A 26,700-nucleotide genomic window follows, 5' to 3' on the forward strand; every position below is an offset into this window, starting at 1 on the left:
GAGAAAGAATGCAGGCAGCCTAGCCTGCAGCTGACAGCCAGCAGGGAGCTAGGGACCTCAGTTCTACAGGGAGCTGAAGTCGGCCAGCAACCAATGCACTTAGCAGTGGATTCTCCCCAGCAGGCCAGGCCAGCCAAGACCTTGGTTTTCACCTTGTGAGACTGTAAGCAGAGTACCCAGCCCAGTGGACTTCTGACCTAAAGAATTGTTGAGATTAAAAAATGGATGTGGGGTCAACTGCTATGGCAGCAATAGCAAACTAATAGGTCATTTCAGACTCCAAACAGCCCTTAGAAATCACTTCCCTGAACTCTTCATTTTGCGAATGGGGAAACTAAGGCCCAGAAAGCAGAACACAGCAAAAAGGTTTGTGGCAAGAGGCAAAGAGCCAAAAAGCCCAGATGCTCTGGCCCAGTTCTTGCTCTCAGAGGGAGAATAAGGGGCTCTAAGCCCAAAACCAAACTGTGGGACACCATTAACACCTTTGTGCTAGGTCATAACCAATCACTTTAGATACGGTGAGTCACACAGAGCCCACAGGTAGTTCCCAGCCTGTGAGGGGAGGAGAGTCCACACCGGGCTGGACTTGATACAAAAGCTTGCTGTTTTTCAGGCTGAAGAGATGGGGATGGGACCGGGCGAATGCCCACTCACAGACCAGGGCTCTGAAAAGCCATCATCTAGAGAAGGCTAGTCCTTGGACCAAGGCCACTAAGTACCCCACCACCCCAGCTATTAGCTCTAATTGGCCTATTCAAAGGAAACTAATTTATGCCTGTCACCAAGGCATCTCAGATTAGCAGCAGCTTGAGAAGGAAACCCCCCCATCCCCAGAGCTGAGTAGTTGAGCAGTCACCTCCCCAGGGGATAATTGGGAGGCAGACCAGACCCCAGCCTCAAAAGGCATTGTTACATCTATACCTTCCCCTTCTCCAACTGTGAGGAGGAAGGGGAGTCTCTTGCATAATCTCAGATAATTTCAATGGAGGCTGAAAAGGACAGGAGTGCCCCTGGGAATCTGGGGGGTGGGGGTGGAGGCACTGCTGACCTGAGTCAACCTGCTGCACTTCAGAACCTCAAACTAGTGGCTTTAAGCTCTCACCTTCTATCACTCCCTACTGTATGCAGTCTGGCCACTGTGCACTTGTCCTGGGTCTTTGTACACCCAGGCCATTTCCTACTGTGTGCCTCTGTGCATACCACCCCTTCCCAAACTCTTACTCGCCTTTGAAGGCCAGCTCAAATGATTTGAACCATGCAAGCTCCTCAGGGAAGCCTTTTCTTCAGCACACGTGGCTGCTCCTTCTGTGCTGCCAGAATGCTGTTCGCTTTCCTATCGGATTTATAATCGCATCCAGTCAGCTGTTTATAGACCTGCCTCCCCTCCAGACCTTAAGTATGAGCCTCGTACGTGATCCCCAGCTCCCAATCCTGCAAGGGCTGACACACAGTAGATGCCCAGTGAATGCACTTTAAATCGGCTTGAGTATTTCTTGACGGGAGGCTCACGGATGATTTCCAAGGCCTGACTTATCTGCGGTAAAATCCCAGGCTGTCAGGAGCCTGAGAAAGTCTGTTGCCTGATTCCCCCCTAGTATGGCTGAGGAGACAGAAGCCCGGATCACACAGGTGATGCTAACACAAATGAGCTGCAGGGCAAATGAGAAAAGGAAGGAGCTGGGTGTGGGGAGGGAGTGGAGCGGCGAGTGTGTGGAGTCCACCCTCCCAGAGGGAACGGAGGGCTTTGGTCCAGTACACTGTGACATCACAGAGGCCAACTCTAGCTTCCTGCCCGTCCAGGGCAGAGCTGCAGGAGAAAGGGCCAGGGTTCTGGAGTCAGACAGACCTGCATGCAAGCCACAGCTTCTCCTCTTGATACCTGTGTGGCGTTAGGCAAGCCATGTCCCTGCTCTGAGCCTCAGCTTCTTCATCTGTAAAATGGGAATGGTAACTGTACCTTTCTCACTGGGTCCTTGTGCGCACTCTGTTCCTCAGGTCTGGAATGCTCTTCCTGGCCCTCTCCCTCTAGCAAGTCAATTCCTCATCATATTTCAGGACCAAGCCCAAGTCTCATCTTCTCAGAGGTCTTTCTGGCCACACATGGGTCAAGGCACCTGTCAGAAGCTCTCAGAACTGCCTGAGCTTCTTTGGAACACTCAGCACAGGTTAATTTAAATAACTGTGAAATCAGGCATTTCATGTCCGTCTCCCCAGGCTGACTGTCAGTCTGCCTTGTTTCTCTTGTCCCAGCACCTAGTGCCCTGCTAGGGCTTGGGAAGAATCTGTGGACAGTCCCATCCAGGTGGGGTGTGGCCCTCTGAAATAACATGGTTATCCCCAGAATATATCCATTTATTTAACAAACATGTGCTGAGCACCATCTGTGTTCCAAATCCTATGCCAAGTGCTGGGGACACAGGTATGAGCTGTAGGTGGTGATGCCCTGGAGGGGCTCACAGGGCAGTAAGGGAGATGGTACCATAAACAACAGATTCTACACAAAGGCGCAAAGGAGAAAGTCATCCATCCTGGGTAGAGGAGGTCAGTGACAGTGGCGTCACCTGCTGGGGTCTGAGGAACATACAGAGGGCTTTCTGTTCCAGGATACTTCCCCAGGCTGAAATTCCCCCATCAGAATGTCACACCCCTCCTTTGTCCTCACTGTCCTCCTCTCCATTGTTACCTCACACATTTATATAAGAGTGAGGCAGTTTATCTACAGCAAGGAGGATTTGGGGAACCAAGTCCCCTCTCTGGGCCTCAGGTTTTCTTCTGTAAAGTGAGGGAGTTAAGACAGGCTCAGTGGTACCAACACTGGGGTACAGAGGAGGGTCAAAGAAAGGGCAAAGTTGGGGCAAACGTCTCTTTACGGGAAGTGCTGCTGGCCAGCCTCGGATGGGAACCTCAGGGTCGGTGCTGGGAGGAGGCACCTCATCCCAGAGGCTGGGCAGCCGCCTCAATTCTAACCCCCACTAAACCACTGACTCACTCTGCAGCTCTGAACCCAGCCTTGAACTTTGGCCTCAGGCCGGCAAGGAAACTTGGGTTTGGACCAGGGACCTCCCTGGAAACCAGATGGAGCTTCTATAAGGAGCTTCCCGGAGAAAGAGCGTGGGCCCAGAACAATCCCTAACTGCATGACATCACTCTCCTTTCTTCTGTTATCACCCAGAGCAGCTCCAGGTGTGGCCCAGGACCGGCCACACCCTGTCCCAGGTCAGTCCCAGGGACCCAGCTTTGCTCGCCTCAATTCCCATGGAACATGTGGCATGGTGGCTTCGCAGCAGACGCCTCTGAGTTTTAAGTCCAATGCTGCCACTTTGCTGCTGGCTCTGTGATTTGGATAATACTCTTCGAGCCCCTGGTTCCTTTTCTGCTTTTCATTACCCCTCCCCTGGTGTGACCCAAACCCTCAGTCTTGCAGGGGCCTTCTCCTCCCACACGGCCTCGGATCCTTTCTTCATAGTGGGTACAATCATTATAGTAACTATACTTACCTTTACTGAGAACCTACTACACACCAGGCCCTGTACCAAGCACTTGGCATGGGTTACTCTTAACCATTAGATACCTGTCACTATCAATATCCCCATTTTACAGCTGAGGAAACTGAGAAACCTTCCAGGAAAATGACTTACCCAAGGCCTCGCCGAGAAAATAACCCATTTGGCTACCCCCGGTGCTCTTTCAGGTCTCTGCTTAAATTGTGCTTTTAGTCTGTATCTTACCTACTTCAAATGGTGATTGTTGGGAAAACCAATGGAGCTAACAGGCATGGATAAGTTTTACAAACTGTAAGGAGCAGTACTCAAGTATGTGGCTGCCACATCAAGGTTTCATGACTTTCTGAACTTTCTGGGGTTTCCGGTCCAGCTTTCTGGCCCACAAAAGGAATCTCCAGGATGGCCTGTCTGGCAGGGCTCCACCAGCCCCTCTGCACACACCCACAGTGAGGGCGACCCTTCTCAGGAGCAAGCACTGCTCAGTGGGGTACAGACCTGCCTTCTTGTGCCCACTCTGGGTTCTGTTGGCCTCCTCGGCCACATAATGTCCCAGAGCCTCAGTTTTCTCACCTGTAAATGGGGCTGATAATGAGATAACGTACAGAAGTAGGGAGTGTACACACATATGAGTATATAAAATCTTGGCAGATAGTGGAGTGTTGAGTGTTGCTTCCTTTCCCTATTCACACTGTTAATTTCATGTCCATTCTTATAAAACCGATGGTAAGGGGTTATTATAATCCAGGAGTTTATAAGCCTATAGTTATTTACCTCTAAACTTCTTAATCTGCCACACCTTCTCCCCCTCCACAGAACAAAAGGCCTGTTTCTGAAAGGTGAGTAGAAACCACCATTTCTCCACCTCCCATACTGCATCCAGCAAAGGGTTCTGTAAACCACTGATTAAATTATTGGTGAAAAAGACTTATAAATGTGTATACCTGGCAGATAGCACTTATTAAGAAAAGCATGTCCAGATCACATGAGATGAGGTGGAGTTTTCAAACGGCATTCCTAAAAAACTCTAGGCTGCAGTGAGCAGGGATTCACAAACGTCTGTTTGGAATTTCACAGATACCGACACTACTACTGTTATGTAACAGCTAAAGTGTATTGGGCGTTTAAAATGCACCCTGCAAATGTTAACTCATTCAAGCCTCACAACAACCTCTTGAGGTAGGTAGTGCCATCTTCCCTGTTGTTACAGATGAGGTAGCTAAAGCACAGAGAAGTTAAGTAATTTGCCCAAGCACACACAGCTAATAACTAGCAGAGCTGGAATTTGAACCCAGCCATCTGCTCTAGAAAATACTCTCTGAGCCTGCAATAATGTACCACTTTGACCAATCACCATCCCTCATGAGGCTGTAAGAGCAGCACTGCAATCCATAATTCAATTTCCAAGATTTCTATTCATCACGGCAATCTCATTAATTGACTTCCTATAAAGTATTAAATAATTCAAACTTATGAAAGAGAACTATAATAACAAACCCTTGCCTTCTGTGTGAGGGTTCTGAGTAAGATTTCATCTGAAAAAGGATCCTGCTGCAACAGAAAATTTGAAAACCACTGAGATTGGGTGCGAGGGAGCCCTCCAGGAGCACCAAATAACCCATCTCCCCATTGCTTCTATGTGGCCGAGCCCTGAACTCCGGGAAGAGGACTTCTTCCCTCTCCTGAGGTAGACCTGAGCCCAGGGCTACCACCCCTTCGAGTGCTGCCTTGTCAGCAGGTGAGCCTTTCAGCACTTCAGAAGATCTGGCTGCAGTGGGCACTGGGCATGAAAAGCATGCTTCACTATACAAGAGGCACTTTCTAGAGCTGGTCTCAGAGCTGATATTGAGTCTTCCTAGAGTCTTCTGAGGCCTCTCCAGCCCTGGAGCCTGGACACCTTTCAGGGGCTATACCTACCACAGCATACCTGCTTCCTTGGGACGCTATCTGCCCGGCCAAAAATGACCTCAAAAGCTCCGATTTCCTGGCCTGTGCAAGTCACAACAGCCTCATGATAGATTCTAATAACCTTTGCACTTGTGCTTAACTACTAACCATGATGGAGAGCTCACTTACCTTCCAGGACATCACTCAGTTGAAGAAAGTCTCATTAGAGTATAGCAGAACTTAAGATCTCCAGGCAGATTCTGTATGGCAGGATTGTTTTTCTTCTGTGTGTCTTGTTTTCTTAATTACAATCATGCGAGCAAGTCTACAATTTTAAGCTCTTGGGTCATGCTTTGACCTGGATGAACTTCCCTTGAGCCCTATCCAGGGCTCCAGACCAACCTCGTGCATGTGGAGAATGGGTCTGTTTACATAGAGACCGGCCACATCATCCCAAAAAACAATCTCAACCCTAGACATTCACCTTGCAGATCAGCCAAAGGCACATGCCTCTCCAAGATACGGAACCACTACAATTTTCAGCCCCAAGCTCAGAATTCCCCGACACATGGCTCAGCAGCTGCCTTCATCTCTTGGAGGTTGGACAGGGCATTCTCAAGGAGCCAGATGAAACACATTAATTCATCATTCAGAAATTATCGTGAGCTTTTTGTCCTGTTGACCTGCAGTATCATGAGCACACGTGATAAATTCCCCAAGGGCCCTTCCCGAGCCTAGCCAGGAGGCGTTAACTTCCTGTATAATATCATCCCTTTGATTGTTACTGTAATAGTGTGTGCTGTTCTCGCTACATATAGTTTTTACATCATCTCCTCGCCAGATGGACCTACGCAAGTCGACAGTCATTATAACCTGTCTATTCTGAATGCCTATAACAAGGACATTTCCATTCTGAAGATTCTTAACCCGTTGTGTGTCCTCACCTTTGACACCTGGAGGGTCAATTCCAGGTGGGAAGTTCTCAAAAGGGGTGAACCATAAAAAGGGAAGAACCCATACCTAGAAATAACTTCCTTCTGGTCCTTGCTCCATCGCTTACTCGTGTCAACCACACTGAACCTCAGTTTCCTTTTCTACTAAAACAGTAAAACTGAAGAGGTACTTCCAAAGGGATGTTTAGTAACTAGTTTTATGAAACGATGCACATAAAGTAAGAAAGGACCTCATATCAGAGTTGAGAGCATGGGTGCTGGAGGCTGCCTGGGTTAAAATTCTGGATCTGCCGAGCAGCTGTGTGACCTTGGGCCCTTTACCTAACTTCTTTATACCTTAGTTTCCTTATCTGCTGAGTGTAGATGTTTGTTTGTTTTTTAATTACCTATGTGGCAGGGTTGTTTTTCAGATAAACTGAGTGAATGTATAGAAAGGGTCTAAGACGGTGCCTGGCATATATTGAACACTCAAGAAAACCTCATGTGCTGTGGTGCACAGCAACATATGTTCTACCAGCAACAAAGCTCAAGACTGACAGTAGTTTTTTTAATACCTGACAGAGCCCTTGTACATGCACTATCTCTGACTCCTCATGATAGCTCAGTGATGAAGGGACCGTCATACCACTTGAGGTTCAGATCAGAGGCCAAGGTAAGGGCAGAGCTGGACTCGAGTTCATTCTCTCTTCCTGCTATGCTACACTGCCTCTCTGGTTCTGTCATCTGCCTAAACGCCATCAGCCACCCTGAGAACTCTATACTGGGGCATTTCAGGCTAGCCAGAGATTGGACTAACTCTGCCCTGAGCAACTGTGCAATAGCCATGCCAGGAGGCCATCATGCTACAGAGACTGAAGAAGCTAGGTCCTGTTGTCATGCCTCCATCCACTGATGTTTAGACGCCTTACTGGGGTGGCTTCTTTCCCTCCATTCCACCCCACACATCAGACAATAATTGTGCAAAAACACTAGCTGATCACATCACTCCCTTGCTCTAAAACCTTCAATCACAGATCAAAATCAGTTCCCATAGGGAGTCCAAGCTCAAATGTAGCACGTTCCTTTTCAAGAACCTCCCCAACCTTATCACCTCCTACCCTTCCTCTGGGGTGGCTGGACCAGTCTCTTCTCAGTTCCCTGGGCCACCACTATCTTCTGTAAAAAGCATTCAGATGGGGAACTCAGAATCATGGGTTCCAAGCCATTTCAGAGCAGTTGCAGGTGGGAGAGAGACCTGAGACCCAGACACTAAAAACTCACATAGCCAGGTCCTAAATTCAAACCTCTTTCCACTCCCAGAACTGTTCTGAACTGCAAATACTCTTTGCTGCATTTTCAAATTACTTGTTGATCTGACCCTAAACATACAAGTCCTGTGAAATGGTCTGAAGAGTTCTGATAACTCAAATGTTTTGGGATCCTAACACTTCCCTCGAATGGCATCTCATGAAAATAAAGTTCAAATCTTTTACAAAGGCCCTTGCCTACCCCATCTGCCATCACTCTCCCATTGTGTTCTGTACTCCAGTCATGCTGGCATCCTGGCCTCTCCACAAACTCCACAAGGGACTCCAGTCTCCGAGCCTTTGTCCCTGCTGTTCCTTCTGCCTGGAATGCCCTTCCTTCTGATGATGTCTGATCATCATTCAGGGTTCACTCAAATGTCACTTCAGAGAAGCCTTCCCTGACCATCCTGTCTAAAGTGTCCCTTCCACCAGTCACTTCCTACCACTTTGATTTTTTTTTCTTTTTCATAAAAGAACTATCTCATCTCCAAAGAATGATCCCGTTATCTACAATTGTTTCATTTACTTATTAGTATGTTTACTGTCTGCCTCTCCCCAGAATACCAACTCTGCCAGAGTAGGGACTTGCTACAATATCCGAAGTTCACAGAGCAGCGCCTAGCACCACTTGATACAGATTTCCCAAAAGAATGCATGAAATACAGAGATGACTTTTCTCTTTGGCTGCATCCTGTGCATGATTTGCTCATCCCCAATCAACAGGCAGCGAACAGGGAGGCCTACATGCATCCAGCACTATCCAAACTGGGCTGGAACAAAGACTCACTCCTCCTCTGGGGCTCAGCTGGTCCAGGAGACCGACTGCTGACATTTCACCAAAGAACTCGTGCAACAAGACTGTCTTCTATTAGTGAGAATTATTTCCCCACCTCCCACAGGGGGAAACCCTGATTTTATGAAGGTAAAACCACATTGTGATTAACACTTAATCAGGATTTCGTCTAGGTTATGGCTCTGCAAAGGAAAAAAAAATAGTTGGGGGCCTTAATATCATGCTCGTAAATGTTACAATAAGTGTGTTCCTGACACGATTTTCTTATTAGGGTCCTTCCCTGTAAATTTTATTGCATTTAATTAAAAATTATTGCTAAAAGAAACAGCTGCAGATGGTCTTATTTTAAGTCAGAAAATTAAAAACTGAATATTCTCATCAGTCAATTTCAACAAGAAGCCCAGGCGCATGCATTACGAGTGTGATGGTTTTGAGATTATAATAATTTTTATGGCATTTCCAGGTCCTTTCAATGAAACTTAATGAAAGCTCTGCATGAGTTCATTTGTCAAAAACACAGTAATAATAGGAAGGCTCCCGGTTTACAGGCAGATACAAAGACACCAATGAAAACTGTGGCTGAGATGTGCAGAAAATCCAGCCACACAGCTCTCAGTGCCGATGGAATTAGTCAGCAGGAGCCTTAGCTGCATCTCTGCCATATCCCCGCCCAAGGATTTAGAGCTGAGGCTGTACATCACCTTTGTTTTACAATGATGTGTGTATTTATTGCTGTGGCACCAAATACTTTTAGTTTGTAAAAAACAAAAGCTAGGTTTCACTCTCTTTTGGGAATCACTTCTGCAAAATATTTACTGCATTCTGAAGATGCTGGGGGTGTGCTGGGGGCTGGGGAGGCGGTAAGGAGGCGCCATGAAGCTCGATTTAGCGTGGGATTTCAGAAATTTGATGGCGGCCACCATCCTTGGTCTGGACTGCCCCTTACAGTTACCTGCCCCAACTTTATGATGTAGCTTGGATTCTCTAACTTCTTTTTTTGAGGACTGAATTGTTATTTCTTACTATATCTTTTGTTGGAAACCAACTAAAATCTTTTATTCTGGGGACCAGACAGACCGTAACAGGTAAATAAAAGAATGAGAAGAGAAAAGCAAAGGCAGACATAAGCCAGCCCTCGAGTTGACACTGGAGAACTGGGTTTTTGTGGAGACATTCTGGCGACAGGACTCCACTCTGCCCCGTCCCACTGCAGCAGCCCTGCTTGGTCTTCATTTGCTCTGGAGAGGCCCACGGCAACAGCCTCTTGACTAACCTCCCTGCTTCCCATCACTCCACCCCCTCCTCTCTCCACCCCGCCAACGAGGTGTCAGTGCTAATGCACCACCCCCATCATGGCACCCACCCCCACCCCACCCCCAGTTGAAAACCTGCATGGACTTCCCACTGCCCAGGGGTATGTACTAACTCTCCAAGCTGATATGTGAGACTCTTCTTGGCTGGGCCCCAACCTGGCTTCCCAACTTCATGTCATAGACAGGCACACTGGCTCCATCTGGACACGTCACCGTTCTTTCTTACCCCCGGACTCATGCACAGGCTCTTCCTGGATTTTTGTCTCCATCATGAACTCCTGTTCCTCTGACAATACCCACCTCAAGTGTCTCCCAGATAGACTCCTCCAGGACTGTTTGGAGGGACCTCCAACAAAGCCTTTATCACACCAGGTTCTAATGACCTCTGTCAGTCTCTCTCCCCAGCCTCAATGAACCGCCTCGAGGGCAGGGACCTTCATCCCTCTAGTCCATAGAACAGTAGTAGCTCATGGTTAGGAGGTGCTGAACAAATGTTAAGAGAGAGAGTGAGTGAAATAGCTGAGCCAGTGTTACATCCTACTGTAAGAACTGGAAATAAGAAAAAGATGGTGTTTGAGTGTAGTCCTTAAGCCTTTCAACACAATCTCCTCCATACAGTCTCCATGTCTGCAGACAATATAAGCTGTCTTCCAGAATAAAGATATCAAGGTATCTTCTGAAGCTATTGGATGAAAACCACCAGCTAACATTTTGCCACAACAGAAGACGGGTAATGGGAAGAATACGGGACTGAAGGTCAGAAAAATGGGTTCGAATCTCGGTTTGGCTACTTACTACCTGTGTGACAGAGGATAGTTTATATCACTTTACTGGGCCTCAGTTTTCTCACCTGGAAAATGGGGACCGGGAAGTCCTAATGTGCCTTACTAATCGTGAATTACAAGTGAAACCATAACTATCATTGGAGTCACAGAGACAGCATTCCCGTTAGGATTATGGAATCACAAAACCCCTGGTCCTGCCGCCTTGGTGTCCTTGATGTGTTATGACTACACATCAATACTTCTCAGACTGTTCTCTGCAGAGCTGACCCTATCTCATGGTGGAGTCAGAGGTAATGCTGACACCACACCCCACAGCCGAGCTCACAAGTTCATGGTCCCAGTTTTACTGATGTGGTGTCCTGAACACTGAGTCAAACATGTACAGAAGAGCAGCCCTGAGATACAGACAGAGATAGGGAGACACCCCCACAGTCACAGGGACCAGATTCTCCACCTATGCCTCTGGAATCAAATTCAGATCCTGCATCCATCACTACGTGACATTAATCATGTCACCTAACAACAGCTTATGCTTACTGATCATTTCCCTATGTTCTGTATTAACTCATGTAGTCTCAATGACGTTATAGGGCAGGTGTATCATCCCCTTTTACAGATAAAGAAACTGAGGCAGACAGAGGTAAGCAACTTATCTCAGGTTACACACATAGTAAGTGGTGGAGTGTAGACAGAAACACAGGCAGCTTGGCTGAAAGGTCTATATGCTTAACCACTGTGCTCTCACAGGCTCTCCCTGGGCTGCAGTATCCTCATCAGTAAACATAAAAAGTGGCCATACATACATCAAAAACAATATGCATTAACAGGTGGAGAGCACTGGACAGAATGAGATGGCAAAAAGTTAGTGTGGCAATATGTTAATGGTATAATCTAGGTGGTGGGCATACCAACATTCACTGTAAAAACTCTTTTCTCTGTAAGTTTGAATATTTTCATAATGAAATGTTTGAGAAAAGTGGCGTCAGGGTTCTGTGCTAATGTAGAATGCTGGGACCAAGGTAGACTCAACATCATGCAAAAAACAAAAACAATTATGGAGCTTTAAACGAGACACTCAGGACAAACCAGTTTTTATAGTGTTTTGCACTAAATGGGTATTTAAAAAATGTATTAAAAGCACCTAGCACTGTGTTGCTGAATATAGGCACTTAATAAATGATAGTTCTTTCTGGAACCCTTGTGAAGCTCAAAATCACCAACTCCCATAGAATCATAAAACCTCTGGTCATCAACGTACATTTATTAAGCTCCTGGTGCATAACCCACACACGGAAGTGCCATGGGATATTCAGAAGTCAAGGCTAGGTTCCCCCAACCAACACATCCTATTTGAAAAGCAAGAGTGTTAGGCTAGAGCTCTAGTGCATTCGGGGTTTTTTGTTTTGTTTTGTTTTTTTGCATGAGGGTCAATTCAGGGGGAAAAAAATGTTTGGGGATACACTTTAAACTAAAGAATGGGAAAAGCTCTTTTGTACACCATGGGGGAAATGTACATAGGTAACAATGTGTGCAATTTTATATTGTAAGATAGAATACTGTTAATAAGAATCTCAGTATAGGTCCTAAAATGTTATTACCTGTGTATACAAATCTCAGAGAAAGTAACTGCATAGAAGAAACTTTTATCATCACCCATTAGCCCCTGAGCTGCTGTTCTGATTTAGGGGTCCCTAACGTCTCTCTGAATTCTATTACCTATATACTCTACTGTTTCTAGAAGGGAGGCACTTTTAGTGGAAAAAAGGATTTGGATTTAAATAACATTGAATCACACCATGAGAGAGTTATTCCCTTTTCAGTCCTTATGAATTCTTCTGATTATGTCAAGTAGAAAGTCTCTGTGTGGTGCCAGGATGTGTTTAACACCTCTCCAGGTTTATCAAAGGGATCAGGCCTCCAGCTCACAGCCTCGGCAAGTAATAACCTCAAGCTAGACTTTACCCTTGTTATTTTATTTTTCTTTGTATCTTATTTGTACAATTGCCTTCTATTTATGGCAACTGATACTGTTTTTCTACTTCCCAATAGTGATATAAAAATTCCTTTCTAAATATTTTTTTGTTAAGCAAAAAAGATGGACTGCTTTAAAGAACAATATTAAGTAAGCGAGGGTATAGGTGGTAGAACAGAAATGTAAAGGTGTTTACAGGAAAGGTGAACGGTTGAGAAATACAGATTGGCTCCAATCTTACCATTTTACAAATGAGCAAACTGTGGCCCAGCCCTTTCCAAGATCCCACAGCGAGTCAGTGACAGCATGGGCTTTGAACCCATGTCTCCCGCTGCACTCAATGCACTGTCCTGCGCTCTTTCAGGACTGTTGGCATTTGTTTGGGTTTCTGCCTCTGATCCTCACACTCTAGCAAAGTGTGGGGCAGGACAAGTAGCAGAAGGAGGAAGGAACTGTCTCCCCACTCTCTAGTCCCCGTCCAACCGGAAGCACCCCTGGGCACATGTCTCAGACCAGTAGCTCCCCTCCAACTCAATTCTCAAAGCTTCCATTCAGGCGAAGCAGCAGTGGGGTCCCCCACCCCCATGGCTGCCCCTCATGCCTCTCCATTTGATGTGTCTGAAACCTCCCTTGCCCAGACCTGTTCCAGCCCAAAGCGGGGATTTTCCTCCCCCTCTACTCCCATCTGTTTCATGCAGGAAAACGGAAGAAAGCTTTGCTCACTCACTGACTGATGTCCAAGAGGATGTGGTTCCTGCACAGGAGATTTATCCCAGTCAGTCTGGCCTTTGGTGAAACAGTACCAGAGTAGGGCACCAATGCTTTCAAAATTCAGGGCCTGACAGTTCAGGATATTCAACCAAGACCCCAGGCTGTAGTATCAAATGTGAGATAATGCAGAGAAAGCACCTAGCACAGTGCCTAGCACACAGAAAGCAGTCAAGATATGGTAGCATTCGCATTTTGTTGGGTATTTTATTCCTTATTGTCACATTAGTTCAGTGAAGGAATTCTGTTTTGTTTTTTTGGAAAAGTACAGATCAAAGCAACATGCATATGGCAAGTAGCCTGTGCATCACACAGCCCCAGGGGGCACCAAAGGTGAATGTGGTGAACGTGGCCAGGCGTTGTTCAGTGTGCAGCATGCACAGTCAGACCCGGCATCCCTTAGCATAATTCACTGCACATTCCTGAACCAGGAATCAGGAAATCTGAGTTCTAGAACTGATTTCTCCACTAAATTGCTGAGAGGCTTTAGGCAAGTCCCTTTCCCTCTCTGTGCCTCAGTTTCCTCCTCTGTAACAAGACCAAATGTTGTCTGAAGTTCTCCTCCAGCTATAGAATTCTGTGATTCTATAGAAGCAAATTTCAATGTCTGAAGTGCTGTCATACAAAAGAGGAAATGGGCTCACCGACCTGGCTTAAGAAGAGCCAGCATGAGTTGGGTAGGGATGTTTGAGGGAGGTAGCTTTTGCCTCATACAGAAAAACTTAATCCGAGTACCTAGCAACAAAGAGGGCAGCTCTGGGAGGTGGTGAGTTCCCTGTGGCTTGAGGAGTTCAAGTACAGAGTGGGTTAAGAGAGAGACCTGTTAGAGGTGGGAGGTTTGATCATATGCCCTTTGAGATCCTTTCTAGCACGGAGATTTTATGGTTTCAAAGCTTGGCTCTATTTTCACTAATGCTACGAGGCACTCAAGCTAGGGTTGGGTCTCATCAAACCCTGCTGATAACTATTAATGCAACGACCTTGTCGGCTCTGCCCCTCTCACCCCAAATGTTCACACACATCCACATTATCCAAACTAAACTCAATCCCTCCAGCATTGTTGGTGTTTACCTCTGCTCCAGCAAACAAACCCTTTCATTCTCGAAAGAACTAATTAGTAGCCTTGTGCAGGCTTGGAGTAGGGAGAAGACAGAACCAGGGTGGGGAACCATGTAAAAAACTCAGGAGAATAAACCACACAAACACATCTAAGTGTCTATACTCCAGTGACAGCTAATGCTAATTGAAAATTCATTACTGTAGGTCCCCTAGGAAGCCCTAGCAGCAACAGCTGTGTGGGACTGGGCTGTTAGTGGGCACGAGGGGGAAGAATCAGGATTTCCTTTAAAATCACCACCATTCTGGCTTTTCGTTAATTCAGATCAGGTGCCTCCAAAGAGTGTAACTGGTTGAGACTGAAATGCATTACCCTTAAGTTGCATCCACAATGTATAACGAACAGTAAGATTTGACAATTATCCACTTGGGATAATTAATAAGAGCATTCAGTCAGTCTTGGGAAGATGGAGTCAGAAAACCCCCACTGTTGTCAATAATTTCAGTGTTTCACTCCCACTTCAAAGGTGAGTGAGTCATCTCCCCCACCCCCACCCCCACAATCAACTTGGATGTTCCTCTTAACAACTTCTATTCAGAAATTTAGCTTAGGGCGCCCTTGGCTTTTTAAACAACTTAAATTGTCTTTTCTAGTTCTCTTCAATAGTCTATATTTACACAATAAAAAGGTATCAATCTCAAATTAGGGTATTTTCCTGATGGCGAAAGATTATTTAGTTTGGCAAGATTCCAGAACCTTCTCGCTTGGTGACTTTCCCAGAGGGGAGTAAGCGAAGCCATCTACCTAGATGAGACATAGTCCCCAAATAATGCAAATGCACATGCTCACATCTGTCCCGAAGTTGGCATTTTAGACAATACTTTCACAGGGGTTATCTACTCTGACCTTCTCAAACACCCTGCCATGAGGTAGCATGAATCCCATTCCACAGATGAAGTCACTGACGCTCGGAGAGGTAAAGCCACTCACCCAGAGTCATACAGCTAGAAAGAAATACAGCCTGAGGCTAAAAAGCAAGTCCTTTCCGTCCCCTATACCTAAACCCGCCTCTCTGGCAGTTCCACTCGCCCAACAACAAAGAAAACTGATTTCACGGTACCTTTCCGCCTCCTGGTCTGTGCTCTGCTGCTTGCTCTCGAAGGCGTTGAAGCTGCTCATGTCCACGTAGCCATCATTTTCATTTGCTGTGGACAGGGCTCTGCTCTGATCTTCAAACAGCTTCGTAAATGTCCCAGCCCTCGCAGGCCTTCGGGGCGGAATCTGGATATTCTCATAGTCCGAGTTCATGGCTGGAATGTTCTCATAGTCCGAAGTGTCGGCGTTGGGGAATGAGATGGACCGGGGCTTGGTCAGGGGCAAGGGCAGAAAGGGGGGCCGGGAACGGTCTTCAAAGGACTCCACTCGGGACACCGTCCTGCTAAAGGGGACGCCTTTCCTCTTGCCGTCCCTGTAGAAGATGAGAGAGGAGGGCGATTCGGAAGCCCGGAGCTTGCCTGTCCTGGCCTTAAGCTGAGGGGAGTTACTGAGGCTCCTGCGGTCAATTTCCAGGAGCCGGGAAGGCCCGTGGTAGCTGGATTCAGAAGAGGACCTGGAAGAAGACACGTTGACATCCACGTGCACTTTGTTCTCGGTCTTTTTCTTAAACGTCAGCGCCAAGAACCGCTTGAAGGATGACTTCTTCTTCTTGCTGTGCTTGTCCGGGGGCTCGCTCTCGATCAGGAGCGAGGGAGAGCTCTTCGTGATGGGCTTTTTGGTGATGCAGGCCAGGTCGAAAGGTGGTGGGATGTCCACCATGGAAGATGGAGTTGAGGTGCCGCTGGATGGAAGGTGGTTCCTCTGGGAGAAACTCCCAGAGGAGCCAATCACACAGGGCAGAGAGAGGTTGTCATCTTTCCTTTTGATCCAATTGTCCTCTAAGCCAGACGCCTCCGGATCCCGGTACACGGAGACTGGGATCTCTCGGCCTTCCACGGAGAATGATCGAGGGTACAGAGTGAAGGCTCTGGGCTTTGCCGGCAAGGCCCGGCTGGCTTCCGGCAGCTTCCCCTCCAAGGACAAAACCATCTTTCTTGCCTCCTCCGTGGCCCCTCCAATGCCAACGGCTGACGAGCCAATTTCTGGTCCAGTTTCTTCCGGGACAGTTTCTGGGACGTAGCCAGGCACTTTCCCAGAGTGGGGCCTAGCCCTAGACATGATGTTCTTCCTGTCGATGGGGACCAGGTTGCCCTCAGCATCAGAGTTCACTTCTTTCAGGCCATAACCACTCAGGGTGTCTGATGCGTCCTGGGTCTCAGGCTGCTCTCCCTCTCCAGGGTCAGCCCCGCATGGCAGTTCGACTCCCATCTCATAGGGGTTGGTGAGTGCGTCATCTGTGGCGTCCTCATCCTCTGGCATGACCACCACATTGGGGACAGAGGGAGCCTCCCCAGAGCCACCCTGCAGGGAACCACGCCGGCAACCCAAAATTCCAGCCACCGCGTCCTGCTTTGCACATCCCCCCGACTGGGGTTCCTGCTCTGACTCTAAGCCTTTAGCTGGCTCAGAAGGAGAGTAGCTTTCACTACAGAAAGATGTGCTCTCAGTCGGGAAGAACTCATAGGGACTTCCTGAGAGCGATGTCATGAAGTCATCCATACAGTCATTCTCGAAAGGGATGATCTGGCAGCTCTCCTCAGCAGCTTCATCCTGCACAGTGTGTTCACCTTCTTCAGTGTTTTCTCCCTCCTCTTGGGTGATTGCTGCCATTTCTTCTTGGTCAGTTTTCTCATCTTGGTCAGGTGGTTCATCCTGGTCATCCTGGTTGCCACCACCTGTAGCATCTTCACATTCCTCCTCAGGGATTTCAGGGCGGTCTGTAGCTATCTCTACCTCCTGGACGCCTGTGGCCAATCCCTCACTCTCCAAGGATTCCTCGCTGGCATCTTCAGCACCCCCGTCGGCAGGCCTGTCGGAATCCGGGCACTCGTCTGGTGTCCCTGGTTCTGCATTGGCACAGCCTTCCTCACCATCCTCCTCTGCCTCCCTGGGTGTCCCCGGGGGCCCAGGCTCCTCACCAGGAGCTGCTGGATCCTCTAAGTTGACTTGAGACAGAATGATATCGCTTGGAAAGACTGCCTCCCCATCCCAAGGGCCCCTGTCCTCCAGGTTGTGTATGTTGTGCTCTTCCACCAGCGTCTCTTCCTCCTCACCTGTGAGCTTCTGCTCCTCGGTCCCTGGGTCTGGGGCACAGTCATCTGCCGCCACGTTCTCAGGAGTGGGGGCTACACCTTGGTCGCCCTCTCCACTCAACGCCACTTCGGCTGGGGCTGCCACATCCTCAGCAGCTCCTGCCCCCTCCTCCTCACCTCCCTCCTGGTGTTCCTCTTCCCGAGTGGCATCCGCAGCCACCGTGACTGCATTCTCCACAGAGTCCCCATCCCCGGGTTCGCCCTCTGCCGGTGGAGCCCTGGGGACCACGATGTAATCCTCGTCGGCCTCAGCCTCGGAGCCCTCCAGGTTGGACTGCTGCTCTTCGTAAAGCCCCCTGTCTACACAGAGCAGCTTTCCATTGCTGCATTTGTTCAAGCTGTTGATCATATACACGCTGGCCCTCCACTCGTTGGGGGTATCCAGCCTGGGCTTAGGGGCGATGGGGGGTTTTGGCCCCCTCGACATGGAGTTGGGACTATGAAGACTGTCAGGCCGGGGTGACGAAGGGAATTTGGGTGCCGTCACGGGTGTGAGGGGATTGGCAGTCTTTGGCTTGGGAGCAACTGGTGGTTTTGGTGAATCTAAAGGATTAAAATAGAGAAAAGGAGATAAAAAGTATAGTTACCTTTATTTCCACTCCTATTTACCATTTTCAAGAGAACACTGAAGACGGTTGGTTTCCCAACACATGTGAACCCAATCTACTATGTTCTGTCTTAGGTTTATATCTCCATCATCATCCTTAAAATCCCTTAAGTTTCCACTAAGGATTCATTCCATAAACAAAGTAACTGTACCTTTCTTCTGTACACAGTCCAGCTAACACAACACAACCAAATGACATCTTGTACTCCTCAAATAAAGGTGTGCAGATCATCGCACTCATTCATTAAATGCTTTTCTATGTGTCAGGTATCCAGGAGACAATGCTGAACTTGACAGTCACCATGCTGCTGCACTCATGGAGCTTATAGTCATTCTACAGTTAATTTGCTGGATGCCTGCAACTATACACATAGCACTATAGATGACAGGGTCTTCTAGGGTCAAGAAGAGAAGAACACCCCTGCTGACCACTCACAGTTGAGTTAGGGAGACAAGGCCGACAGAACAATTGGAGGACAGAGCCGTAGGCCCTTGGAATATTATGAATGAATAGCCATTATCTCATTCCTTCAAGAGTGATACATTAAAGGTTTGTGACAGTGATGTATGATTCTTCTGAGGGTCACCTCTGAATTTTACATGCTTTAAGACTAAGTGCCCTGCATTTTGATTTCATGGGAGAAATTATATGGATATTTGCAAAAGGCCTCTTCCCTTGTGGATGGTGAGGACCTACTGACCATGGCAGAACAAAAGATGCAGTACGATATGCTACAGGAGTTTGAGAAGCAACAGTTGCCATGGCTAGGGAAGACCTCTTGGAGAAGGTGAGATTTTGGCTAAATTTTGCAGGATGGGAGGCACCTTGACAAGCAGAAGGGTCCAGGGAGTAGTTGCCCACTTCCAAGTTCGGCATCTCTCCTGCCACAAGCCAGCCCACACCTCCACACCTCCTGCCTGCACCTCTGAGCCTCTGGCTACACTGTGAACAGAGGCAGGAAGGCAGATTTCCAGAAATCCAACCCCATCCTGACATCTCCACTTCATAAGTGCTGCCTGGCTCCCCACTGCCCATGGATCAGGATGGACAAGTCTCCCTTCAGCCCAATCTCATCTCCCAGTTCCATCCCCAGTAAGGCTTTGGTTTGACAGACAGCAGCCTCAGAGTGCCAGCATGGCTGTGACAGAAGGAAGGTGGAGCAGAGGACCTGGAGATCTGTCAACAAACTCTTCTCCTCTGCATGCATTTGACTGCTAGATAAATCCTTGCAGCATCTAACCCCAGTCGATCTAAACCAGGGCTGTCTGACAGAAATATAACGTGAGCCACATTTATCACCACATGTGTAACTTTTAATGTTCTCATAGCCACATTAAAAAGTAAAAAAGAAACTGATGAAATTAATTTTAATGATACAGTTTTTAAACTCAATATATCCAAACTATTACTATTATGAGTATTATCATGTAATCAGTGAATCGTATTTGGATCAACACGTAGCTGATACACAAAATTTATTGATGAGATATTTGACATTCTCTTTTGAACTAAGTGTTTTTTACACATACAGGACATCACACATCAGACTAGCCACACTTCAAGTGCTCATTAACCACGCATGGCTGGTGGCTATGGTGCTGGTCAGCACAGCTCTAGCTGATTTGAGACATCTCCATAGGACTGTCCCATTGGCACCTCAATTTCAGGATGTCTGAAACCAAAGTCAATATGATCTCCCAAACTGGCAGGACTATGTAAAAGTCAACTGTGGCCCCAAAGGAAAGAAGAAAAGGACTGGAGTAGAAATAATACAGGGTTACGAAGCCCCTGCACTCTGTTTCTAAAAGGGCCGCATTTCAAAACCTCTTTACTTGTGCTTTGCACATACATCTAATGAACTTGGCTGTCTGATTTCCCAGTGCACAGCTAATTAGAAGGGGTTGGGGATAGGTTAGAGCAGGAACACTGCCAGCTGTAAGACATGGTAGCTGACAGCAGGAAAAGGAGAGAAGAGGCATAGCTGTCAAAGTACCCACGGCTAACATACCACTCTATCAGCCTCTTAACCCACACCCATATTCATCTGCATCAATGTTCAGGCCTGCCACTGACATCCAGATAATCCAGAGTCCTCAAGATGTAATATATGACTTCCCAACTCCTTATTTCCACAAGCAATTAAGTATGTACTTGGTTAGAAACACATCTGTCCAGATTAGCAAAAAAACACAAAAAACCCAAATTTGGAGCTTAAACAGCTAAGCTCAATGTGGACTAACAGAGTGAGTCTTTGGAGCCTGGCTGACCTGAGTTCAAAATCTGGCTTTGCCACTTATAAACGATGAAACTGAGCCTCAGTTCTCGTATGTGTAAAATGGGTACAACAGTAGTACCTACTCTCAAGGGGCTGTTGTGAAGATTAAAAGATATATTGGGTTGTCGGAAAAGTCATGATGTGTTTTTTTCTATGTTTTTCGTTGCAAAAATGCATCATGACTTTTCCGACAACCCAATATATTAAAAGTGCTTAGTAGCAGGCCTTCACATAGGAGTACTCAATAAACAGTAGCTATTGTTATTCTAATTAAGCCAGTCTTTGTTTACCCCACATCTGCCCCCTGGTATAAGTCTTGCTCTATATTTATATATTATGTAATATTAGCTTCACGCGCTCAACATCCAGTGTCAGGCTTTTCATGAAATTATTCTTTGGGGGGTGGGGAGTCTCATTTCTCATCCTTAACAGGTGGTATTTCGTATGGGCGCCATGAGACCTGACAGAGGGACAGAAGGGCTATGAAAAACGACCGTCACCTTGGCTGTATCGCCCCCCACCCCCACCCCATCCTTCATCCAATCAAGCTATTGATCTGTGGGTGCCATCTCTTCGGGAAAGGTTACAGTGGGCATCTGAGGCGTGATCCTGCAAGAAAATGTCTTCCCCACAGAGCCCCTAGGAATGACAGGCTCGCAGCGTCCATGCTCTGCTTCCAGCTCTGATGCTCAGGGAGTTTCACCTGCATCTGCTCTGAGATCAAAAGACGCCAGAATCGGAAAGGCCCTGTCTGACCCCTCACTGAAGGATGAGAAAACTGAGGCACAGACAGCAGTCAGTCAGAAAGCCTGGGGCAGGACCCAGGTAGAGTGTGGGTTTCCTGCTGCAGTCACTTGAACCTCTGCCTTGAACCTTTGGCCACTGAAATTTCCTCTATAGTGGAGACTCAGCACTCCCTTCTAGTGATGCAGAGAAAAGAAAATGCAGGGAAACTGAGGCCAAGAGACCAGGGACAGCTGGCCCAGTGAGAAATTTACATCCTTCAATGAGCTCAGAAGTACTGACCATAAGATGGGTGGCTGACTTTCATTTGCTCCCATCCAACTTCCTTTAACCCTATTTCATTAAATAGGTATTTATTGAGCTCCCACTATGTGCCAGGCACTCATCTATAATCTCTGGATACACCAATAAACAAAACAAACACCCTGTCCCTCATGGACCTTATATTCTAGTGGTGGGAGATAAGCAACAAAAAGGTAAGTATTTTACATATCGTATGTTAGATGATCATAAAGTCTATGGAGAAAGATTAGGAGTTTGGGGATTTTGCAATTTTACACAGGGTGAACAGGATAGGTGTCAATGAGGCGACATTACAGCCAAGATTTGAAAGAGGAGAGGGAGTCCAGGACTCACCTGGCATGTTCAAGGAGGCCAGAGAGGCTGCAGGGGAATGGGGAAGCGAGAAGGAAAAGCAGGGATGAGGTCAGAAAGGTCATAGGGAGAGTGTAGATTATGAAGGGGCTTGAGCAGAAGGACATGCACATTCTGGCTAATGTGTTGAAATAAGTACAAGTGGGGAAGATGGATGCAGGGAGATCAGTGAGGAGGCTCTTGCAATAATCCAGGCAAAAGATGATGGAGGCTTGGACCCGCTTGGCAGCAGCAGAAGTGGTGAAAAAAAGTCAGAATCCAAACATGAAGGTAGAGCTGGTGGGGTATGCAGATAGTCTGGATATGGGGTGTAAGAGAAAGAGCGAAGTGAAGGACCACACCAAGGTTTTGAGTCAGAGCAATTGGAAAAGTGATGTTGCCACCAACTGAACTGGGGAAGCTTGTAGGTGCTGGGGAGGGAAGCCAGAACTTCAATTTGCACATGTCAGGTTCGAGTTACTTATCACACACCTTGGTGGAGATGTCAAGCGGGCCCCTGAGTATTCCAGTCTGGGTTCTGGGGATAGGTCTGGCTGGAGGTATCCATCACAGAGATGAAATGTAAGGCATGACCCTGGTGAGATCAGCAAGCGAAGGAGTATGGACCGAGAAAAGAGCAGAGCCAAGGAGGGAGAGACAAGAAGCCAGCAAAGGAGACCGAGGAGGGAGCGAAGAAAATAAAGGGAGGTGAGGGTTTCCAGCTCTGCTCCCTCCCTGCCTCCTTCACAAACAGGAACCAGATAGAGCTCCTGCCCTCAGCACAGTTATCTGGGTCTCAGACCCACTCTGCCTAGAGAAGGCTCAGGGCTGCACACTGAAGGACAGAGAGGATTTCACAATCGAAAAGAAGGCTGAGTATTCCAGGTAGAGGGAACAGTGTGCAGAAGCCCAGAGGCAGTTAGATGCAAAGCCCTTTGCGAGTATGGTGGAGTCCACTTTAGCTGAGCTTGAGTATGGTGGGAACAGTGGGATTACAGGATAAATCAGAGCTGGGGTTCCTCTTCTGGGTTAAAGTTAACTTTCTGACTGTCCAGAGCCCAGTATGGATGGAGCTGATGGACCCTCTGCTGTCTCCAGACTCCCTCTGCCTGCTACATGAACCTTTTCTTTCTCTGTATCACAGAGCCTGAGTTATCAATGCCAGGACCTCCTGGAAATTTGCTATATCTCAGGATGACTTGAATGCAAATATCCTTCAAGCCAAGATGCTAAGAGTTAACTAGGGGCGGTGTGTGTGGGGGTGTAACCCCAGTGACAGGAGAAAGAGATTTTTAACAGCTTCTGGTGATAGAAATCATCCCAGCCAGCCTCTGGTACCAGTTTATATTTTCTTTCTCTATTTTAATTAAATATCTGTCACTCACACATTCATGCTTGCTGCTCTCTTGTCAGCTAGGTAGAGGTTCAATTAGAAGGGATATTGGAAGGAGCACTGGACTGGGAGTCAAAAGCTCTGATCTCCACCACAGGCTCAGCCCTTAATTGAAGGTATGACCTTGGGTAAGTCCTTTCTCCTCCCTGAGCCTCAGTTTTCCCATCGGTAGAGCAAAGGGACTGCACCAGTCAGTAAGTACCTTCTGCTCTGGCCGACTACAGCCTATTAAAACTCACAGCTCGTCTCATGATGTCCCCTGACATCCCTGTCTTCAGTCCCCAAGTCTGTTTCAACTGCAGTTCACTCTGCTCCCCCTGGAACTCTCATAACCATATGTTCCAAGAGTAATTATCTTCCAATTTCACCTTCCAATTGCATCTTAATTTAACTTTCATTCCTGGGTGCTTGCTGGAATGTCCACGCCAAGCCTGATGATTTCTAATTAGGCTGCTGCTAAACTAGTCCAGTGATCCACAACAGGGCACTTACTTGGAAGACAGCATGGGACACAGTGGGAAGAACATGGGCCCCAGGCTCAGACAGACGTGGACTCCAATCCCAGCTCTGCCACCCATCAGCTGTGTGACCTTGCAAGTGACTTTGCCTCTCTGAGCCTCAGTTTCTTTCTTGGTAACATGAAAGAAATACCCTCTTTTATCTTAAGGCTGTTGAGAAGTTCAAAGGAAATAACAGACATATAGGATGACTAACAAAATCAACTGGCAAACATTGCCTGTATACCTACTATGTGTTAGGCATTTGATAAAAAAGCAGCCTCTCAAGCTGGACAGTCTGTTTCAATCCTGTCTCCGCTCCCCATTAAGTCAGTGACCATTAAATCCCTGCAGCTCAGTTTTTTCATTTATAAAATAGAGATAGCAAGAGTACTTACTTACCTCATCAGGTCACTGTGAAAGCTAAATTGATACAAGTAAAACACTTAAAGGCAACATCTTTGCCTACATAGTTGTCTACCTAGTAAGTAAGCATTCAATAAATACTAGCTGGTATTTATTGGTCACTTAGAATGTGAAAGACATTATTCCAGATGCCTTACGTGCTTTATTTTATTGAATCCTGAAAACTCAATGACCAAGACCTCATTATCCCCACTTTTCACATGAAGAAACTGAGGCTCAGAGAGGTTAAGTAACCTGCACACGGTCACATAACTGAGTATATGGTGGTTCTGAGATTCAGTCCTATGGAGTCTGTGAACCATTATGCTACAGGATCAGGGATTTCAGAGTCTGGCACACAGAAATCATTATGTGAGGTTTTTATCATTGCCACCACACAGAAAAAAGGAACCAGGTTTATGCTGGAGACAAATTATAAGAGGGCTGAGCCCAAGCGCAGCAACCGCTGAGATTTCCTGGGACCAAACTGTCCTCTCTGTTTATTCTGGCTCACTCCATCCCCCAGATTCTCAGAGAAGGAAGGGCTGCCCTAGCCTCATGCAGGATAACGTGGGAAAGCTGGAACCGCTCTCACCATTGTTTTAAAACGAGTTTTATTAGGAGTGTAGGAAAAAGCTAGCCTGGCTCTGTCCAGGCTGTGCCAGAATAGGCAGGAGGCGACCTTCTTCCTCCACGGAGTGGCTGGCTGGGTACTGGGAGCCGCTCCAGCCTTTCCCAGTACCACAAAGTGGCACCCCGCCTCCTACCTCCCCACTATCGTGTGAGCCACACTCTAACTGTCTAGGTAGCCACATGCCCAGCAACAACGGGGCCTGGACACAGAGAGGCAACTGCCACACTCCCAAGTCCCCAAGTGGCTCCTTTTTCAGATCAGTCCAACCAATGTCTCCTGTCTGCACCTCACTCCTAAGACAATGACTTTTTTCATTAAAAATATTTTAGAAAGAAAAAAGCCCACCACACACACACACACACACACACACACACACACACACACACACACACACACACACACACACACACACACACACCAGCAGCAGCAGCAGCAGCAGCAGCAGCAGCAGCAGCAGGATATGGTTCTAAGACAGCCAAAATGGTGGCTTCCTGTTTCTTTAGGGATGTGTGTTTCGGAGTATGGCTTCAGACAAGGGTGTTGGTTGGGGAGAGGGCTGTCTTGTGCTAAATTCTAGGGGAAAAAAGTGACGGTCGCCCCTTGGCAGGCAGATGAAGTTAGCTGGGACTGTTCCCTTGCAAACTCTCCTCTTTGAGGGAACTTTCTGCCCTCCCTGCGGATGCAGTCAGGAATCCCGGGAACGGGGCTCCAGGCACCGCCTAGCTCTGAGTCTCAGTCACTAAATCTGTTAAATGGCACTCCTCTGGCGAGATTGCTAATATCTGCCGTCAAACACTTTCGGGATTGCACGGAATCCTGGAACTGGCGAGTCAGATTCACCAGGCAGAGACACGAGGTGCGGGAGGGGACGGCTGGCGTGCAGCAGCGTCGGCGAGAACTGTCCCCTTGGCATTCGGTCCCCTGAGGGAGGCACAAAGAGGGCCCGGGCCAGGGCACAACGACGGAGGGGTTCGCTGAGGGGGAAACGATTTAGGGCTTTTTAGTCCTATCCCGAGAGTAAGCTCCAAGTCTCGGGATCTGGGGAGAGAGACGGGAAGCAGTAATCCTCTAAGGGTGCGCCGCCGGGTGCTGAAGGCGCAGGAATAGACCCTGGTGTGGAGAGACTGGACGGATCCCCTGTGCCAGGTGGGGTCCGTGAGGGGCCAGCAAGGATCTGGCCGGGACCCGGAGGGCCCGGATGAGGGTGTAGGGGCGCAACCAAGTGGCCTCTGCGAAGGGGGCGTCCTTCTCTGTTGCCGAAGGTGCCCTCAATTCTGGGTGCCGCGGTGAGAGTGGGATGAGGGCGGACATGGCCAGGTGGCGGCCTCACCGTGACTGAGGGGGCGTCCCTGAGGTGGGGAGACTCGGCCAAGGGCCCCAAATGATTCCCAGTTTCCTTCGTGAGGGGACTCCGGACCCGCCCATATCTCGACCGAAGCCAGCACAGTGGGAAGGTCGGGGGATTCTCGGCCGTCGTTCCAGGCGCCCCGCGGGCTCCAACTTGGAGCGCCTGGACGGGGCCCCCTCGCGCGTATTTCCCGGCGCCCGAGGTCGTGCGGAGTCTCCTACCTGCTCTGTTCATCTTCCAGCGCACGGAGCCCGGGGCCGCCCGTCGGTCAGTCAGTCCTTCCGTCCGAGCGCGAGTCCGCGCGCCGTCTCACTCCATGGCCGCCCTGCGGGGCCCGCACCCCCTGGCGCCCGCCCCGCCCCCCGGCGCGCGCCGGACTCCCAGCGGGGCGCAGGGCCAGTGGGGGCGCAGGACGCGAGCCTCGGGGGGCTGGGCGGGGCGGGGGAGGAGAAGGGCGGGGAGGGGGCGCGAGCGCGCCGCGCGTGGGGGCGGTGGCCCGGGAAGCGCGCGGTGTCGCGTCCGCTCCTGGCTCCCGGCTCCGCGCGGGGCGCGCTGCGCTCTGCCCGCCGCGCCTCTGCCCGCGCTGCCTCGGCGGCTGCCG

At 48.4% G+C, this 26,700-nt stretch overlaps 1 protein-coding gene across 2 annotated transcripts in view; it reads right to left on the bottom strand.

The window, feature by feature from the left end:
- Positions 1-26,490, bottom strand: part of FGD5 (FYVE, RhoGEF and PH domain containing 5) — a 126,882-nt gene extending 100,392 nt beyond the window's left edge. The window contains exons 1-2 of one of the 2 annotated variants that reach the window (XM_019646052.1): positions 26,321-26,490; positions 15,435-18,105 (exon numbers count right to left, since the gene is read on the bottom strand). In XM_019646052.1, coding sequence (XP_019501597.1) covers positions 15,435-18,105; positions 26,321-26,333 — 2,684 coding nt within the window. In that variant the 5' untranslated portion in view covers positions 26,334-26,490. The remainder of the gene's footprint in view (positions 1-15,434; positions 18,106-26,320) is intronic. The other variant, XM_019646051.1, reaches the window with a different exon arrangement.
- Between the last annotated feature and the right edge of the window lie 210 nt (positions 26,491-26,700).

This window comes from Hipposideros armiger, unplaced genomic scaffold, assembly GCF_001890085.2.
Source record: "Hipposideros armiger isolate ML-2016 unplaced genomic scaffold, ASM189008v1 scaffold_96, whole genome shotgun sequence".
Lineage (NCBI taxonomy): Eukaryota > Metazoa > Chordata > Mammalia > Chiroptera > Hipposideridae > Hipposideros > Hipposideros armiger.